Below are 20,000 nucleotides of genomic sequence, written 5' to 3' on the forward strand. Positions count from 1 at the left end.
CCTACAGCGAATCCCAGCCGCACTGATATTCAGTACTACAGCTGTGTTGCTCATGCGCTGTTGCTTTATTGTTTATTTTTTATTATTTATTTTAATTTACATTTTCTTTTAATTTCTTTTTTATTTTCTTTTGTTCTCATTTTTCTTTTCTTTTCACTTCTATCCTTTTCTTTTCAGTTCTTTTTTCCTTCATTATTATTCTTTTCTTTTTTAATTTCCTTTCTTTCCTTTCTTTCTTTTTTCAGCAGATTTTTTCTTTTTTCTTTTCTTGCTTATATTAGATTATAATGTTACAGTGATTTTATTTAGCAGACAGCATTATATTCCTGACACTGATACTGATACAGACGTTCACTTAGATTCTCCCTCTCTCTCCCTCTTTCTCTCTCTCCCTCTCTCTCTCTCTCTCTCTCTCTCTCTTTCTCTCTGCAGGTGTGTCCTTTAACAGCGTGTACACACAGATCTGGCGTGTGTTATTACACCTGGCGGCTGATCCGTTCCCGGAGGTGTCTGATTTGGCCATGAAGGTGCTGAACAGCATTGCCTATAAGGTACACGATGTCACTTCCTCCTGTTCTAATTTACTTCCTCTGGGTCACGACCTCTCCGACTGGAACAGATTTATTTCAGTAAAGTACAGTGTAGTATTTCACATTTCACAGAGAGGTTATTCTTCTGTTATAACATGTTTATAAGTCTATGGGATTAGAACCAACAACCTCCCGGGTCCCTGAGCACAACTCTAACCACCCAACTACCACTCTTCATAATATTCTTCCTCTCTTTTAGTCGTTTAGTCATCCTTTCTATCTCTCTCTCTCTCACTCACTCATTCTGTCTCATTCTTTTTTCTCCTCTCTTTTTTCCTACCCTCTCTCCTTTGTCTCCCATTCTCTTTGTCTCTTTCTGTCTCACTCTCTAGTCTCCTTCTCTTTGTTTTCTCTCTCTCTCTCTCTCTCTCTCTCTCTTCTCCTTCTTTCTCCTTTTGTCTTTCTTTTCTTTTGCTTTCTTGGTTCTTGTCATATTTGTCTCATCCTGTCTCACTCTCTCTTCTCCTTCTTTCTCCTTCTCTCTTTTCTCCTTCTTCTGTTTCTCTGTTTGATTCTCTTTTCTCTTTTTGTTCATCATTCTGTTTCACTGTCTTACTCTCTTCCCCTCTTTCCCTTTCTGTCTCTCTCTTTTTCTCTCTCTCTCTCACTGCCTCTGTCTCACTCTCTTTTCTCCTTCTTTTCTTTCTCCATATCTCTTTCTGTCTCCTTCTCTTTCTCACTCTGTTTTTTCGCTTTCTTTCTCCTTTCTTTCTTCATCTGGCTCACTTTCTTATTCTCTTCTCTTCTTTTCTCCTTCTTCTATCCCACTGTCTCATTTGCTTTTCTCCTTTTTCTTTTCAGTCTCTCTTTCTGTCTTATGCTTTCTCTTCTCTTTCTTCTCTTTTTTCCTATCGTTCTCTCACTTGCTTCTCGTTCTTCTCTTTCTCTCCTGTCTATCTTTCTCCATCTTCTCACTCTTTTCTCCATCTTGTCTCCTTTTCCTTATTCTCTTTCTCCTTGTTCTCTCTCTCTGTCTCACTCTTTTCTTCTCTCTTTTCACCTTTTCTTTATCCTTGTTCTCTTTTATATCTTTCTCTCTCACTCTTTTCTCCATCTTCTGTCTTTTTTCCTTCTTTCTCATTTTGTTTATTTTTCTGTCTCACTCTCTTTTCTTCTCTGTTTCTATTTTCATTTTAGATTTGTACTTTTTCTCACTCTGTTCATGCAGTTGTCGCTCCGTCTCTCTTTTCATCTCTCATTGCTCTGTCTTTCAGTCTTTCTATTGCACCCCAATTACTTATTCATTCCTCTTATCTCTTTCTCTTGTTCATGCTCTCTCTCTCTCTCTCTCTCTCACAGTGTTTCTCTCTCTCTCTGTTTCATGCTCTCTTTCTCTCTCTCTCTCTGTTGCTTGCTCTCTCTCAATGTTTCTCTCTCTCTCTCTCTCTGTTTCTCTTTCTTCTCTCACTGTTTCTCTTTCTCTCTCTCTCTCTCTCTCAATCTTTCTCTCTCTCTGTTTTATGCTCTCTTTCCCTCTCTCTCTCTCGCTCCGTTCCTTGCTCTCTCTCAATGTTTCTCTCTTTTTTTCATGCTCTCTCTCTCTGTTTTTCACTCTCTCTCAGTGTTTCTCTCTCTCTCTCTCTGTTTCTCTTTCTTCTCTCACTGTTTCTCTCTCTCTCTCTGTTCCTTGCTCTCTCTCAATGTTTCTCTCTTTTTTCATGCTCTCTCTCTGTTTTTCGCTCTCTCTCTCTCTCTGTTTCTCTTTCTTCTCTCACTGTTTCTCTTTCTCTCTCTCTCTCCCTCTCCCTCTGATGTCATACTTCATCTCATACTCAGAGGCTTTTTCTCTCTAATTATGTTCATTTTAAAGTTTTCATTTTTCTGATAAACCATACACACACACACACACACACACACACACAGAGACAGACACACACGCAGCTGGAGAAGCCGGTTAATGGGATTTCTATGCTAATGCCAGTTTGGAGTGTGTGGCACTGCGGCGGTGAGGTGTGAGTGTGTACTTGTGTGTGTGGGTGCGTGAGTGTGTACTTGTGTGTGTGTGTGTGTGTGTGTGTGTGTGTGTGTGTGAGAGAGAGACTCATAACTGGATTTAGACAGACTGTGAAGGCGTGTCATCGGGTGTGGAAACATCTTTTCTCCAGCTTTTCTGTGTCAGATCAGTGTGATTGGTTGGTGTGTGTGTGTGTGTCTGTCTGTGTGTGTTACATTAGCGAGACTGAACGCAGGTGTGTGTGTGTGAGAGACACAAGATTGGACGAGACATGATCCAGGTGTCCTACCTGTCCTTCATTTCACTCTGCTTTATCAGATTTATCACATCGACGTCATTGCCGATGAGTCAGAGGTGTGTGTGTGTGAGAGAGAGAGTGTGTGTGAGAGAGAGAGAGTGTGTGTGTGAGAGAATGTAGTTATACCCCAATGATGGAATTAAACACTGAAATATATGCAGGGACGAAGTGTAACACGGCTGTATGAGATTTATTACCTCTGCATTGATATTGTGCGTGTGTGTGTGTGTGTGTGTGTGTGTGTGCATGTGTGTGTGTGTGTGTGTGTGCAGGCTACAATGAACGCTCGGCCGCAAAAGATTCTGGACTCGGGTTCTCTCACCCAATCAGCACCCGCCAGTCCAACCAGCAAGGGAACACTCATACACCAAGCTGGGTAAGACACACACACACACACACACATACACACACACCCACACACACACACACACACACACACCCACCTCCTCTAACTGCCCTCTGTCTCTTCACAGCGGGTCTCCGCCCATCCCGGGCGTGTCCAGTTCCAGCCTGACCAACGATGTGCCGAAGCCACCACAAGCCCCGCCCACTCGCCCCCCGTACACGCCCACTCTGGGCTCTCAGGCTCCGCCCCACTCACACCAATTCTCACGAACACGCAAAATGTTCGACAAGGGACCTGACCAGGTATGACTCCGCCTACTGTTATATTTTATTCAGCCAAATTATCATATTACAGTGTTTTGAAATACGTTTACTTTAAATATTCATTTATTTAAATTAATTTATTTAATTTACGCACCTTCTCTATTTCTTTTTGTATGTGTTTCTCTGTCTGTCTCTCTTCTTCTGTCTCTCTTTCATCCTTTTTTTTTCACCTATCTTTTTGTGTGTGTGTGTGTGTGTGTGTGTGTGTGTGTGTTTTTGTGTGTAAGATGGCAGAGGATGGGGACGAGACTCCCGCTCACAGGAACTTCATCAGTGTGACGCTGCAGACCGGACTGTGTGACTGGAGCGCCAAATACTTTGCACAACCTGTCATGAAGGTTCATAAACACACACACACACACACACACACACACCCCTGATTGGTCAGCAGGTGTTGATTAATTTTCTATAACAGCAGGTCTGACAGTAGCGCAGGTTTATGTTAATGCACACATTCTAATACGTTATTGTTTCTATAGTAACAGCTCACTCGCAGGGACGTGTACAGCGGACGCGCCGCATAAACAGATCTTTAAAAACATGTTTAATAGTTGATGTTACATTTATGGAAGGAGTCTCCAGTATCAGAGGTAAAGCTGCAGCTTTGAGATTTTTTTGTTTTTTTTATTTATTTATTTATATCTTATTAACTTTAAGAAGAACAGGAACTAACTTGTTTCACGGACGTACCACAACATTAAATGTAACTATAAACGTATAAAAAGTATGACGTGTGATTCTTTAATAAATAAAAAATTATAATTCTCAAATTGATCATATTCGTAATTGTATAATACAAATGACACTCTTCAGGACGTGCTGTTAAAGGAAAATAATCAACTTCGGTGTAGTTGCTGTAACTCCGCTTCATCACACCACTCTGTTGTTGATTATTTTACTATAACAGCACACCCTGAAATGTTTTTTTCCTCTTAAACTACAGCAATTTTCCATCGATTGCGATTTTTATTTAATAAAATATGACACGTCGTATTAAATGTCGCTATTTGCAGATTTTTTTGATTGCTTCACTAAACTGAACAGTATTTTCAGATATAAAGGGTACTAAACTGTACCTTTTCTTGTACCTTTTGTAAATTTAATGTGTTTTTTTTTAATTACTTAGGAAGTGTTAATATTGTATACCATTAAAGCCTTATTCTCAAAGCTAATCACAGGTACAGTGTTGGTTGTTAACGTATAATTATATGCAGTAAATCGTTTCAGGACGTTATTTTCCGCACGTTTTCTGAAAGCAGAATGCTAGTGCCGCTATAACTGAGAGGCAGAGCTGCAGTTTTATTATTAATGTAGAAAGACTAAGTGTGTGAGAGACTGGGAAGGAGTAAAGAGAGAATAAAAAGTGGGTGAGAATTAAAAAAAAAAAAGCTGGCGAGAGAGAAAGGAGAGCTTGACTTTCATTATCACTCAAACCTTCACCCACTCTCTTGCTCGCTCTTTGTGAAATATTGAGTGATCTCCGTCGCTTTGCTGGGAGATAAACTCATCTCGGGCTTTGCAGAAGAAGATCTTCTCACTGCAGCTTTCTTTTTTTCTACGGGGGAAATCAGATCTGCTTCAGCTCCCGTACAAAACATCTTTTTATATCAGTCACTTTTTTTTTTTTGCGGATCAGAGAAAACATTGTTGCGACGTGCGGATTAATGCTTGGCAAGGTGAAGTTAATTTCTGTGCAAATGTAATTTACATATTTATTAAAATTCGTTACAGTTTACTTCTGAAAATAACAGTGTTTGCTGTAGGACCGTTAGGAAATGAAAGGTGCTTGGAAGGGCCCTGAGAACGTAGGGTTGAGATGAGATGAGATTACTGTGGATGGTACCACTTAGAACCCATGAAGATGACTTTGGACTTCAACTGATACGAACAGTTTTGCACTCAAGTCTCCATCAATGAACGATTGATAACTTCAACAAAATAGACTTCACAATTGCACTATTTGTGAATATAGTACACAGGTATATTAGGGATTTATTTATAATCGCACTATCCGTTGCACCCAGATGAGGATGGGTTTCCTTCTGACTCTGGTTCCTCTCAAGGTTTCTTCCTCGTATCGTCTCAGGAAGTTTTTCCTCCCCACCGTCACCTCTGACTCACTCATTAGGGATAAATTCATACATTTAAAATTTATATCCTGAGTTTATATATTTCTGTAAAGCCGCTTTGTGACAATGTCCTTTGTTAAAAGCGCTTCAAATAAAACTGAATTGAATCGAGGGTTGTTTTCTAGAGATTTTCAGTGTGAGAACATATTCCTGGGAACACAGGGGTTTTGGGAATATAGAACACATTTTGTGTGTTGGGGAACGTGGGGCTCTCTGGAAAAATAGGGCACTTTTTTAGAACAAGGGGGAGGGTCTTAGGAACATGGAGCACTCTGGTGACTTGGGATCCTGGGAAAATAGGGATTCCTATAATATAGAGAGTCCTGGGAACATTAGGTTCCTGGGAACATAACTGGTCCTGGTGACGCTGGCCACTCTGAGAACATAGAGGGTCATGAGAACATTAGGCATTCTGGGACTATAGGGAGTGCTGGGAATATTGGAAGTCCTGGGAACGTAGTGTGTCCTGGTGATATACAGATTCCTGGGAACATATTAGCTCCTGGGAACATAGGGGTTTGGGGAAAATAGGGCACTATTGTAACATTATTTTTTGAGGGGGTTGGGGAGGTCCTAGGAACATTGGGAACTCTGGTGACATGGGATCCTTGGAATATAGGGATTCCTACGAATACAGAGAGTCCGGGGAACATTAGGGGTTCCAGGAACATAATTGGTCCTGGTGACACTGGCCACTCTGGGAACATAGAGGGTCATGATAACATAAGGCATTCTGGGACTATAGGGAGTGCTGGGAATATTGGAAGTCCTGGGAATATTGGAAGTCCTGGGAATATAGGGTGTCCTGGAGATATACAGAGTCCTGGGAACATGGAACACTCTGACTGTTGGGGAGCATAGTAAGTCCTCAGAACATAGAGCTCTCTGGAAAAACAGGGCACTTTTAGAACATGGGGGAGGGTCCTAGGAACATGGGGCATTCTGGTGACATGGGATCCTGGGAATATAGGGATTCCTAAGAATACAGGGAGTCCTGGGAACAGTGGGGGTCCCAGGAATTTAATGGGTCCTGGAGACACTGGGCACTCTGGAATGATAGGGAGTGCTAGGGATATTGGAGGTCCTGGGAATATAGAGTACCCTGGCGATATACAGAGTCCTGGGAACATAGAATACTCTGGAATCATACTAGGAATTCTACGAATATTGGAAGTCCTGGGAGTATACGTAGTCTTGGGAACAGGGGTCCTTGTTAACAGTTTAACTTCATTGAGTGTGTCAGTTAGCATGACATCATGATGTTAAGCGCATTAGCTTAGTACTGTATGTCTTGGATATTCCCAATCACATGGCCGTTCCCCTTTCTTCTGTTGCTATGGCAACTTTTCTTTCCTCAATTTTGGATCCATTTTCACCTTCAGGCTTTTCAGCCGAGCAAAAAAAAAAAGTCTCGGCTCGTCTTCGTTTGCTCAAGTGAAGCCATCAAACTCAATCTCACAGTTATACTGCAGCTGTTGAGTGTGTGTGTGTGTGTGTGTTCGTCTAAGAGTAAACACAAAACACCTCAACATGATTGCTTTTGCTTGAGTGAAACTGCCAAACTCAATCTCATAGGTTGTGTGTGTGTGTGTGTGTGTGTGTGTGTGTATGTGTGTGTGTGTGTGTGTGTGTGTGTGTTTGTACTCAGGGATTTGCTCTTTTTACTTGGCTCATTAATTTCATGCAACAAGAGACAAACAGAGATAGAAAAAAATAGGATAAACTGCTACTGTTGTCTCTTGTGGGCGTGGCCAAAAACTCATAGCCAATCAGGTGGATTTGTCACTTTATTACATCATAATTATTGCTCCACCCAGATCCCGGAGGAGCACGACGTGGAGAGTCAGGTGAGGAAGGAGAGAGAGTGGAGGTTCCTGAGGAACGCCGGAGTGCGCCGACAGAGCCAGCGTATCACACAGAGAGGTACACAACCACACACACACACACACACACACATTACACACATTACACACATTACACACATATCACACAGAGAGGTACACAACCCCACACACACACACACACACACACACACACACACACATTACACACATATCACACAGAGAGGTACACAACTACACACACACACACACACATCACGCAGAGAGGTACACAACCACACACACACACACACATCACACAGAGAGGTACACAACTACACACACACATCACGCAGAGAGGTACACAACCACACACACACACACACACACATATCACACAGAGAGGTACACAACCCCACACACACACACACATCACACAGAGAGGTACACAACCACACACACACACACATCACACAGAGAGGTACACAACTACACACACACACACATCACACAGAGAGGTACACAACTACACACACACACACACATCACGCAGAGAGGCACACACACAAACACACATTACACACTTATCATACAGAGAGGTACACAACCCCCCCCCCCACACACACACACACACATATCACACAGAGAGGTACACAACCCCACACACACACACACATCACACAGAGAGGTACACAACTACACACACACACATTACACACATATTACACACATATCACACAGAGAGGTACACAACTACACACACACATTACACACATATTACACACATATCACACAGAGAGGTACACAACTACATACACACACATTACACACATCACACAGAGAGGTACACAACTACACACACACATATTACACACATATCACACAGAGAGGTACACAACTACACACACACATTACACACATATTACACACATATCACACAGAGAGGTACACAACTACATACACACACACACATTACACACATCACACAGAGAGGTACACAACCACACACACACACACACACACATTACACACATATTACACAGAGAGGTACACAACTACACGCACACATTACACAGAGAGGTACACAACTACACACACACACATTACACTTATTACACAGAGAGGTACACATCTACACACACATGCACACACATTACACAGAGAGGTACACAACTACACACACACACATTACACACATATTACACACATATCACACAGAGAGGTACACAACTACACACACACATTACACACATATTACACACATATCACACAGAGAGGTACACAACTACATACACACACACACATTACACACATCACACAGAGAGGTACACAACTACACACACACACATTACACACATCACACAGAGAGGTACACAACTACACACACACATTACACACATATTACACACATATCACACAGAGAGGTACACAACTACATACACACACACACATTACACACATATCACACAGAGAGGTACACAACCACACACACACACACACACACATTACACACATATTACACAGAGAGGTACACAACTACACGCACACATTACACAGAGAGGTACACAACTACACACACACACATTACACTTATTACACAGAGAGGTACACATCTACACACACATGCACACACATTACACAGAGAGGTACACAACTACACACACACACATTACACACATATTACACACATATCACACAGAGAGGTACACAACTACATACACACACACACACATTACACACATCACACAGAGAGGTACACAACCACACACACACACACACACACATTACACACATATCACACAGAGAGGTACACAACTACACGCACACATTACACAGAGAGGTACACATCTACACACACATGCACACACATTACACAGAGAGGTACACAACTACATACACACACACACACACATTACACACATCACACAGAGAGGTACACAACCACACACACACACACACACACACATTACACACATATTACACAGAGAGGTACACAACTACACGCACACATTACACAGAGAGGTACACATCTACACACACATGCACACACATTACACAGAGAGGTACACAACTACACACACACACATTACACACATATTACACACATATCACACAGAGAGGTACACAACTACATACACACACACATTACACACATCACACAGAGAGGTACACAACCACACACACACACACACACACATTACACACATATTACACAGAGAGGTACACAACTACACACACACACATTACACTTATTACACAGAGAGGTACACATCTACACACATGCACACACATTACACAGAGAGGTACACAACTACACACACACACATTACACTTATTACACAGAGAGGTACACATCTACACACACATGCACACACATTACACAGAGAGGTACACAACTACACACACACATTACACAGAGGGGTACACACACACATATTACACAGAGAGGTACACAACTACACACACACACACATTTCACAAAGAGGTACACAACTACACACACATAACACAGACTAGTACACAACCACACACATTACACAGAGAGGTACACAACTAACAACATTATGCAATACACACTGTTACACCACACAAGGGGAAAAAGCGGGTGCGTGTGTGTGTGTGTGTGTGTGTGTGTGTGTGTGTGTGTGTGTGTGTTAGTAAGTCAGAAGCTTCAAAGGCTGCAAGCTGTCGGGTTTCCCTTCTGAAGGCAGCACAGTTTCAAACAGAATGGCTAACACACACACATACACACACATACACACACACACACACACACACAGCTGGTGATGTCAGAGCGGAGGCTCCCGTTACACACATGCGTCTTTTCCCTTCTTCACAGAAATCATCTCTGTTTCATCCCTCGCTCTCTGAAAAAAACATGGACTGGACTGACCTCATTCCCTGTGTGTGTGTGTGTGTGTGTGTGAGAGAGAGAGAGAGAGAGAGAGAGAGAGAGCGTGCATGAAAAAGAAAGACAGGTCGAGATATAGACAGGGAAGGAAAAATAGAAAATAGAAATGGACAAAAAGAGAGAGAGAGTGAGAGACAGACAGAAAGAGATAGACTCACACACAGAGAGACCGACAGAAAGGGAAGGAGAGACCAAGAGACAGATATAGTGAGAGATAGACAGACAGGCTGAGAGAGAGAGAGACAGAAAATGATAGATAGATAGATAGATAGATAGATAGATAGATATAGACAGGCTGAGAGAGAGAGACAGAAAATGAGAGATAGATAGATATAGTGAGAGACAGACAGACAGGCTGAGAGAGAGAGAGAGAGATAGATAGATAGATATAGTGAGAGACAGACAGACAGGCTGAGAGAGAGAGAGAGATAGATAGATATAGTGAGAGATAGACAGACAGGCTGAGAGAGAGAGAGAGAGATAGATATAGTGAGAGATAGACAGACAGGCTGAGAGAGAGAGATAGATATAGTGAGAGACAGACAGACAGGCTGAGAGAGAGAGAAATAGATAGATATAGTGAGAGACAGACAGACGGGCTGAGAGAGAGAGAGAGATAGATAGATATAGTGAGAGATAGATAGACAGGCTGAGAGAGAGAGAGAGAGATAGATATAGTGAGAGACAGACAGACGGGCTGAGAGAGAGAGAGAGAGATAGATAGATATAGTGAGAGACAGACAGACGGGCTGAGAGAGAGAGAGAGACAGAAAATGAGAGATAGATAGATATAGTGAGAGATAGACAGACAGGCTGAGAGAGAGAGAGAGACAGAAAATGAGAGATAGATATAGTGAGAGATAGACAGACAGGCTGAGAGAGAGAGAGAGATAGATATAGTGAGATATAGACAGACAGGCTGAGAGAGAGAGCGAGAGAGAGAGAGAGACAGACAGAAAGTGAGAGATAGATAGATAGATATAGTGAGAGATAGACAAGCTGAGAGAGAGAGAGAGAGAGAGAGAGCTCGATATGGTGAGAGAGAGAGACAGAAAATGAGAGATAGATAGATATAGTGAGAGATAGACAGACAGGCTGAGAGAGAGAGAGAGAGACAGACAGACAGAAAGTGAGAGATAGATAGATAGATAGATAGATAGATAGATAGATAGATATAGTGAGAGATAGACAGGCTGAGAGAGAGAGAGAGAGAGAGAGATATGGTGAGAGAGAGACAGAAAATGAGAGAAACTGACAGATATGGTGAGAGACAGACAGACAGGCTGAGAGAGAGAGAGAGAGATATGGTGAGAGACAGACAGACAGACAGGCTGAGAGAGAGAGAGACAGACAGGCTGAGAGAGAGAGAGAGAGAGATATGGTGAGAGAGAGAGAGAGAGAGAGAGACAGACAGACAGACAGATATGGTGAGAGACAGACAGACAGACAGACAGGCTGAGAGAGAGAGAGAGATATGGTGAGAGAGAGAGAGAGAGAGAGAGAGAGAGACAGACAGATATGGTGAGAGACAGACAGACAGACAGACAGGCTGAGAGAGAGAGAGACAGACAGACAGACAGGCTGAGAGAGAGAGAGAGATATGGTGAGAGAGAGAGAGAGAGAGAGAGACAGACAGACAGACAGATATGGTGAGAGACAGACAGACAGACAGACAGGCTGAGAGAGAGAGAGACAGACAGACAGACAGGCCGAGAGAGAGAGAGAGATATGGTGAGAGAGAGAGAGAGAGAGACAGACAGACAGACAGATATGGTGAGAGACAGACAGACAGGCTGAGAGAGAGAGAGAGAGACAGGCTGAGAGAGAGAGAGAGAGACAGGCTGAGAGAGAGAGAGAGAAAGACAGATAAAATTGTTATTAAATGTGATCTAACTCAGCTGTGACACGGATCAACACCTGTACTGAACTATTTGATTGACAGTCCTCTTTGTCCCGCCCCCTTTGTCTAGGAATCACCCGATTGGACGATCAGATCTTCATTAACAGGAACCCCGGAGTGCCTTCAGTGGTGAAGTTTCACCCGTTTAACCCCTGCATCGCCGTCGCAGATAAAGACTCCATCTGGTGCAGGAACCTGTTTATTCACTGCTCTTAACTTCATTACGTTTTATTTTCTTATATGCTTAAAGTTATGTGTGTGTGTGTGTGTGTGTGTGTGTGTGTGTGTGTGTGTGTGTGTGTGTGTGCGCGCGCGTGTGTGATGTAGTTTCTGGGACTGGGAGAAAGGCGAGAGGTTGGATTATTTCTATAACGGGAATCCTCGATACACTCGCATCACAGCCATGGAGTACCTGAACGGACACGACTGCTCCCTCCTCCTCACCGCCACTGGTCAGTTCACCTGTCAATCAAACTGTTGCTAAGCAACACTCAGGCCAGTGTAGTTATAGTGAACGTAATGATATAATCACACATTATAATGCTGTTTAAATTCATTCTGTAAACTCACATCTGCATTTATCGCTGTTCCGTCTTTGGATTATTTTGCTTGTTATTGTGTTTTCTTTTGAATTTTTTTAAAACTATTTGTCACTCTTACTTTTAAAATTTTAGGCAATTTGCATTTTTTTTGCGCCTTAATTTTTGTTTTTAATGTTACTTTAGTAAAATTAAGTAAAATTAAAGTAAGTAAAATTAAAATTAGTGTCAGGATAACTTTTTCCTTTGTTTTTTTTTTTAGTTTTTATATTTGTCTTGACATTTTTTAATTGAGTTTTTTTTTAATTGTTTTAGATTATAGATTTTTTTTTTTTTGTGTCAGGACTTTATTCCTAAACTTTTTAAAATTTTAATTTGTGTTATCTTGGGCTACTTTGTTTTTTTTCTGGATGTACTTTGTTTTTAAATTAATCTTTTGTCCATCGTAAGTTTTAAAAGTGTGTTGACTTACTTACATGAAGCTTTAAATGTATTTTTTTTGCCTTATTAGTTTAACTTTTTTACTTAACCTTTTTTTAAATTGAGGTTTAAAAATTGTTTGTTTGTTTTTTTTTAATTATAGATATTTTAGTCTGAGGACATTACTCCTTCATACTTTTTACATTTTTGTTTGTGACTTGGGCCACTTTGTTTTTATCTTTTCTGTTTTAGATAAACTTTCTTTGGTGTTAGAGAGACAGACAGAAACAGAGAGAGAGATGAGGAGAGAGAGAGAAAGAGAGAGAGTGAGGGGGCAGAAAGAGAGAAACAGAATGAGAAATAGGGAGAAAGAAAAAGAGAATACAGAAATTTTTTTTCACGATAATTTTTTTTAAACATTTTTAATTTGTGTTCATTTATTTGCGTGAAGATTTAAATTATTTTTTTACATTAAGATTTGTTTTTAGATTTTTTTCCCCTTCAATTTTCATTTTTAGTGTCAGGATATTTTTTCAATTTTTTTTTTTTTGTTATTTATTATTATAATTAGTAGTAGTAGTAGTAGTATATTTTTTTTACATTTATTATGTATTTAATATAATGCTTTTACTGTTTATCTTTTATTTTATTGTTTATGTTTTGATGTGTTTTTGGTAATAATTTATCAGAGTGTGTATTTTCTCTGCTGCACCTCACAGATGACGGAGCGTTACGAATCTGGAAGAACTTTGCGGACCAGCGGAATCCCGAGATGGTGACGGCGTGGCAGGGTCTCTCAGACATGCTGCCCACCACACGAGGTTTGTTTAAACACACACACACTCACACACACACACACACTCACGACCCGTTGTTTTTGCTGATCTTGCCTCGTCTCGTCCCTCCATGCTGTCAGTGTGTGGAAAAGCGTTTTGGAATTGCAGCGTGAGTCGGGACTCTAGAGAGAACCCCGGCTGCTCTGGTATGGAAGCAGATGGACATTTACTCAATAATCAATTTTTTGTTTTTTAAAAAAAGTAGCTTTGTTGCTTTTTTTTTTTTTCTTTTTTTTTTTTTGAACTGTAGAAGTCCAGCGTTTTGTTGCCGTTGTGTCGTGTTTAGAAACCAGAAAAGAAGTGTCCTTGTTTTCTTTTTTTTTTTTTTTTTTTTTTAAACTTCTTCTTAACCACTTCTGTGTATTTTTTTTTGTTGCTCCCGCTTTAAAATCCTGCTTTTTTTTTTTTTTTTTTTTTTTTTTTTTATATATATATAACCTACAATTTAAAATGTCCAAAAAAAAATTTTTTTACAAAATTTAGCTTTCAGTTTATTGTTCTATTCAGCGTGCTACCTTGTGAGAAATGAAATGTGTGTGTACAGGAGGCAGGTTTTACTTTTTCATCATTGATTCATTTAAAACGTGAACGTCTTCGGTAAAAATTCTGTAGCGTTGTTTAGTTAGAGGCGCAAAATTAACCTTTTCACATGGAGAATAGGATTACGATTTAGAAAAGATGACACAAAAGAGGGAGTGAGGTTTTCTTCTTTATTCCTTACAGTTTATATGTATGTCTTCCACCATTTTGTTTATTTTGCACTGAGTGAAAAGGTGTGTAAAATATATATATATATATATATATATATATATATATAGAGAGAGAGAGAGAGAGAGAGAGAGATGATATTTTACTCGTATCGCTCAACAGTGTGTCATATAATCAGGTGAATATTGACAAATTATATAAGACTTCAGACCAAACGCCACTAAAAATAAAGTTTTCTCGCCAGTTTCGTCATTTCTGCAAAAAAATCTGACTGATGTGCAGTCATCTTTTTCTAACTTAATTGGACGTTAAACATCATTACTAGCGCAGGTGGCTGAGACACACAAGTGAACCCAATTATAGTCAGTGTCTCTCTCTCTCTCTCTCACACACACACACACACACACGCAGTAGTTCCTGACAGAGCTGGGTAATAAAGCAGCAGCTACTGTGATTAGTGTCACCGTGAGAATTGCACACACACACACACACACACACATCTCAGAACTGTCACTTATTCCTGCTTATCAGGATAAATCTGATCTCAGACCTGTTAAACACGCATCGTTGTGTGAAAAGCGCTGTGTGAAATAACTGACATATTGAGCGATTACGTCTGATCACTCTGATCTGGATCATCTATAGATAGAAAACGCACCGAAATCTCTTCTTTTAGCGTCGCTAAAATTAAATCTACACTAGCTGACGAGTTTAGTGTTCGAGTCGGAGCGCACTACACTTCTCATTCTGTCAATTTTCTAAAAGTTTTCTGGAAGTAGAATCCAATTAGAACCTTCTTTTGGAAACTGTGGTCACCAAGTGAACATTTACAGAACCTTTTTGTAGAAGTCCGCAGTTCTTAATTACAGATTAGACACTGAAAGAGTCAATTTTTGGAAGTTAAAACTCATAATTAATCAATGATCCCTTCTAGAACCTTTGAAGAACCCTTTTTCCAAAGCTAAGAACCCTTAATTATCTGATGAACCCTTAAAGAAGTCTTGAAGAACCTTACTTAGAAGCTATGAGCCATAAATTATCCATGGAACCCTTGAAGAGCCATTTTAAGAAGTGAAAAACCCTTAATTATCTAATGAACCCTTAAAGAAACCCTTAGTGAGCCCTTAAAGAACCCTCAAAGAACCTTTTTTAGATGCTCTTAACAATTAATCATCCGATGAACCCTTAAAAAAACCCATTTTGATACTCTTAGGTCTCCATTGAACCCTTAACGAACCCTCGGCGGTTGCTTGTTATTTAAGAATGCGTTGTGAAAAACTGGTTCAGATCCGTCTTTAGCTCTTTGTGTTCTCTCTCATGGAACTGAAATCTGTCAGAATTTCCTCTTCACTATTTTTTTTAACGTTACAATGCCACATATTTTGTCAAAACACATGTCTCTAAGACGCACTGTTAAGTTTTTGTCATTCCTTAATGACTAACACACACACAGCACAGTGAATCCATTAGCACTGTTCTCCTTTTTCTTTCAGCCAATAAGGAGACAAATCAATACAACATTCAGAAAGTGGTCAAGGTTGCGTCACAAACCACATAATAGGGCCTTTCGCACCGCGGGAACCTTTTCATAGTACCTGAACTAGTTGTGGAACTACCCACTTTTTGGCGTTTTCGCACCTCCGGAACCGAGTGTGATTTTAGTACCGACTGCCTTTTTCGAGAACCAAATGAGCTCCTACTCCGGAGCAGGGTCTCACCAGCACAACTGGTACTATCCGTGACGTAAGTAGACGTTGATTGGCCAAACGCGTACGAAAACGCCCTCACCCGCCATGATTTAAAACGCCGCGTAAACATACTGTAGTGTCGACTTATTTCACAAGTATGGAGAACAGCGATAGATGGACGCGAGACACGACAAACACACAGCTCCGATCACAGCGTCCTCCATCCTCCGGTTGTTTACGTTGTTCTTCTTTGTTTCCGTTTTTGAATGCCGCGCACAAATGACGTCGCTGTCGATCGGCTTACGTCACTTCCTAGTGCCCGCTGTCGGTGCGAATGCAGCCCTTTAAACGGTACTGCGAAATAGTTCACGCAAAATCGCCCAGTACTTTAGTACCGTAAATTTAGTTCTGGAACTAAAGCGGTGCGAAAGGCCCTAATGTGCACTAAGTAGTATTGTGCACTAAGTAGTATTGTGCACTAAGTAGTAAGCCTATAAAGTATTGACATTGACAAAAATGTTGAGTATAGTAGCAAAGGTAGTTTACAAACTCTACCTATTAAAAGTACAGCTCAGACAACAATACAATCACTTCTGCTCGCTTTTAATGTGTGTATTTTTTTTAATATCCAGTGTGTATTCTCTGGGAATTTTTTATTTAATGTGTATACGTGGGCAGGACGTGTCTCGCTGCTAGTTCAGTAGCGTTCACTGTTGATCTTTTTTACGTTTAACTCAACTTGATATGGTTACTGTTTTGATGTTTGACAATAAATGACAACAAATGATTCCAATCTGTAAATTAATGATTCCTTGCTTCAGTGGTTCTGAGATTCCAGTCAGTGAATCATTTATAAATGATTCATTTATGTCCTTTAATCCCTTACACTCTTGCAAAAGGTTATTTAAAGCAATTTCTGACACTGATTCAATTGATTCCTTGATTCAGTGATTCACTGATTCCAATCAGGGAATCATTTGGACAGAAATTGCTTTCAAATACTGTTAAAGACGAATGTTAAAGATGAATGATTCCATAAACGGCATAAGTGAATCACTGAATCAATAAATCAATAGAATCAGTGTCAGAAATTGCTTTAAATATCCTTTTGTAAGAGTGTAAGGGAAATAAAATAAATTGATAAATGAATCACTTATAAATGAATGATTCCCTGAGTCATTCAGTGAATTAGAGAGTCATTGATACAGAGTCATTGATTGGAATAACTGAATCAAGGAATCAATTAATCAGTGCAAGTCAGAAAGACAGCCTCTGTAAGGAGGCATGTCCAGATTTATCCGAGCTAAGAACTCGTCGTTATTTAAAGAGAGAGATCTAGAGTATTAATAAAAGTTATTGTAGTGGCGAGCGTCTCGTACTGTGGCTAGCGAAGAAAACATGGCCCTAGGAAGTGCTGAATGAAGCTAGCCAGCTTAACGACGGTTTATAAATACAAAGCAACAGTCAGCTAGGTGCTAATTTTAGCTAGCTTAGATTGTTAAAAGCGTAGTGTCAGGTGGTGTTTTGGCCCGACCTCGCCACCTAGTGGCACAGCCAGGAAGATACAGTAAAAATTCACACAGTAGATCTTCCACAGAAAAGTCGTTAACCAGTCCCTAATGTGCATTGAGTTCGTTATTTATTTGTAGAAAATCCTGACGGATGCTCGACCTCTGTCCTGCGCTGGGTTCCTCAGAAGCTTTTCCTGCATTTCGTTTGCTTTTTAGTGTGTTTGTAACTTGACTTTATGGAAGTGGGACATGAGACTCGGCTGATTTTATTCCAGCAGAACTTATTTTTAAACTCTCTTCCTCTCTCCCTCTCTCTCTCTCTCTCTCTGCACGGAGGTGAAACTAACAGTGCTGGGGAATTCTGACACGCTGTCTTCTTCTCCCCGCTCTAATTTTGTCTAATTTTTCCTCAGCAGTTAATTACCGAGTTCTTTATGACTCAGGCGTGTCAGAACATGGGAAGAAGATGAACCAGGCAGGACTGGAGTTAGCAGCGACTCGTGTGGAGCAGAATGACAAAATCACAAAAATCACACTTTTTGTAACCCTTTAGCCCAAATACATTCAATCAGACAAGTATAAAATTATGGAAGTATAATTCAAGTAGAACCTTGTTTTGGAAACTATGAACCCTTAATTACCCACTGAACCTCTGAAGAAGCCAACAATTCTTAACTACCCAATTAAACTGGAAAGAAACTTTGAAGAACCCTTTTTTGGAAACTAAAACCCATATATATTACTACCCACATAACTCATGTATTATTATTATTGCTTATATTATTATCCAATCAACTGTGAAAGCTAAGAAGCCTTACATATCCAATAAATTCTTGAAGAACGATTTCTTTATATACTATGAACCCTTAATTATCCAAGGAACCACTGAAGAAACTTTTTAGAAGCCAACAACCTTTACATAATGAAACCTTAAAGAGCCCTCAGAGGAAGTTTTTTTAGAAGCTGTGAACTCTTAATTATCCAAGGAACCTTGAAGAACCATTTCTTGTCAACTAAGAACTCTTGAGTATCCACTGAACCCTTAAAGATCTCTTGAAGACCCTTTTATTTTTTAAAAGCTATGACCCTTTAATATTCCAGTGACTCCTTAAAGAACCATTTTAGAGCCATTTTGGAGACTAAGAATGCTTAATGATGCAAGGAACCCTTGAAGAATCCTTTTGTAAAAGCTATAAACCCCTAATTATCCAATGAATCCTTAAAGAACCCATGAAGAACCATTTTGTTTGGAAGTTACAGACCCTTAATTATCCAGTGAACCCTTGAAGAACCATTTTTGGAAGCTGTGAATCCTTTAATTGTTCAGTGAACTTTTAAAGTGCTCTTTATGGAAGCCTTAATTATCTCAATGATCCCTTAAATAGCCATTGTTTGGAAAATTAGAACCCTTAATTACTCGCTTGAAGAAGAACAATTTTTTGGAATCTAAGAAACGTTTAATTATCAAATGAAACCAAAAGAATCCTTTACTGGAAACTATGACTCCTTAATTATTGAACACACGCTTGAAGAACCTTTTTTTGGAAGCTCAGGTCCCTTAATTTTCCAGTGAACTCTTGAGAGTGTGAGGGGAAAAAATAGTGTCTTGTTCTTCTGGCTTGGCGTGTGTCGGAGGAAGCAGGTGTCAGTCCTCACTCTCGCGGTTCAGCAGCTGTCACATGTCAGGGGAAAGTCGGAGAACAGGTGGAAATGAAATACGATAAAATTAAGCAGAAACAATGGAGAAAAATCGCAAAAAAAAGTTCTCCGTGTCAGCGGTCAGACCTCTACACTCTCAGTGTGTAGCAGAGTTTCTCCAGAAGTCGTGATTTATGCATTAATAACACACGTGTTCAGGATTCTGTATTCACACACACACACACACACACACAGAGAGTCGCTCAGGCGTGTGTGCAGCTCTAGCCGCAGGCTTTCAGGAGAACTAGTTTTAAATTCATGGAGAAGTTTCCAGGGGCAAGAGAGAGACAAAGAGAGAGAAACAGAAAGACAGAAAGAGGGAGGGAGAG

At 40.3% G+C, this 20,000-nt stretch overlaps 1 protein-coding gene across 11 annotated transcripts in view; it reads left to right on the plus strand.

The window, feature by feature from the left end:
- rptor (regulatory associated protein of MTOR, complex 1) overlaps positions 1-20,000 on the plus strand; it is a 109,587-nt gene that overhangs the window by 74,156 nt on the left and 15,431 nt on the right. For 6 of the 11 annotated variants that reach the window (XM_053228101.1, XM_053228103.1, XM_053228104.1 and 3 more), the window contains exons 22-29: positions 433-551; positions 3,115-3,218; positions 3,316-3,490; positions 3,739-3,849; positions 7,458-7,563; positions 12,342-12,456; positions 12,599-12,723; positions 13,950-14,051. In XM_053228101.1, the coding sequence (XP_053084076.1) occupies positions 433-551; positions 3,115-3,218; positions 3,316-3,490; positions 3,739-3,849; positions 7,458-7,563; positions 12,342-12,456; positions 12,599-12,723; positions 13,950-14,051 (957 nt within the window). Of the gene's footprint in view, positions 1-432; positions 552-3,114; positions 3,219-3,315; positions 3,491-3,738; positions 3,850-7,457; positions 7,564-12,341; positions 12,457-12,598; positions 12,724-13,949; positions 14,052-14,146; positions 14,213-20,000 lie in introns of all 11 variants that reach the window. The other 5 variants (XM_053228085.1, XM_053228111.1, XM_053228083.1 and 2 more) reach the window with 1 other exon arrangement.

This window comes from Pangasianodon hypophthalmus, chromosome 2 (genome assembly GCF_027358585.1).
Source record: "Pangasianodon hypophthalmus isolate fPanHyp1 chromosome 2, fPanHyp1.pri, whole genome shotgun sequence".
Lineage (NCBI taxonomy): Eukaryota > Metazoa > Chordata > Actinopteri > Siluriformes > Pangasiidae > Pangasianodon > Pangasianodon hypophthalmus.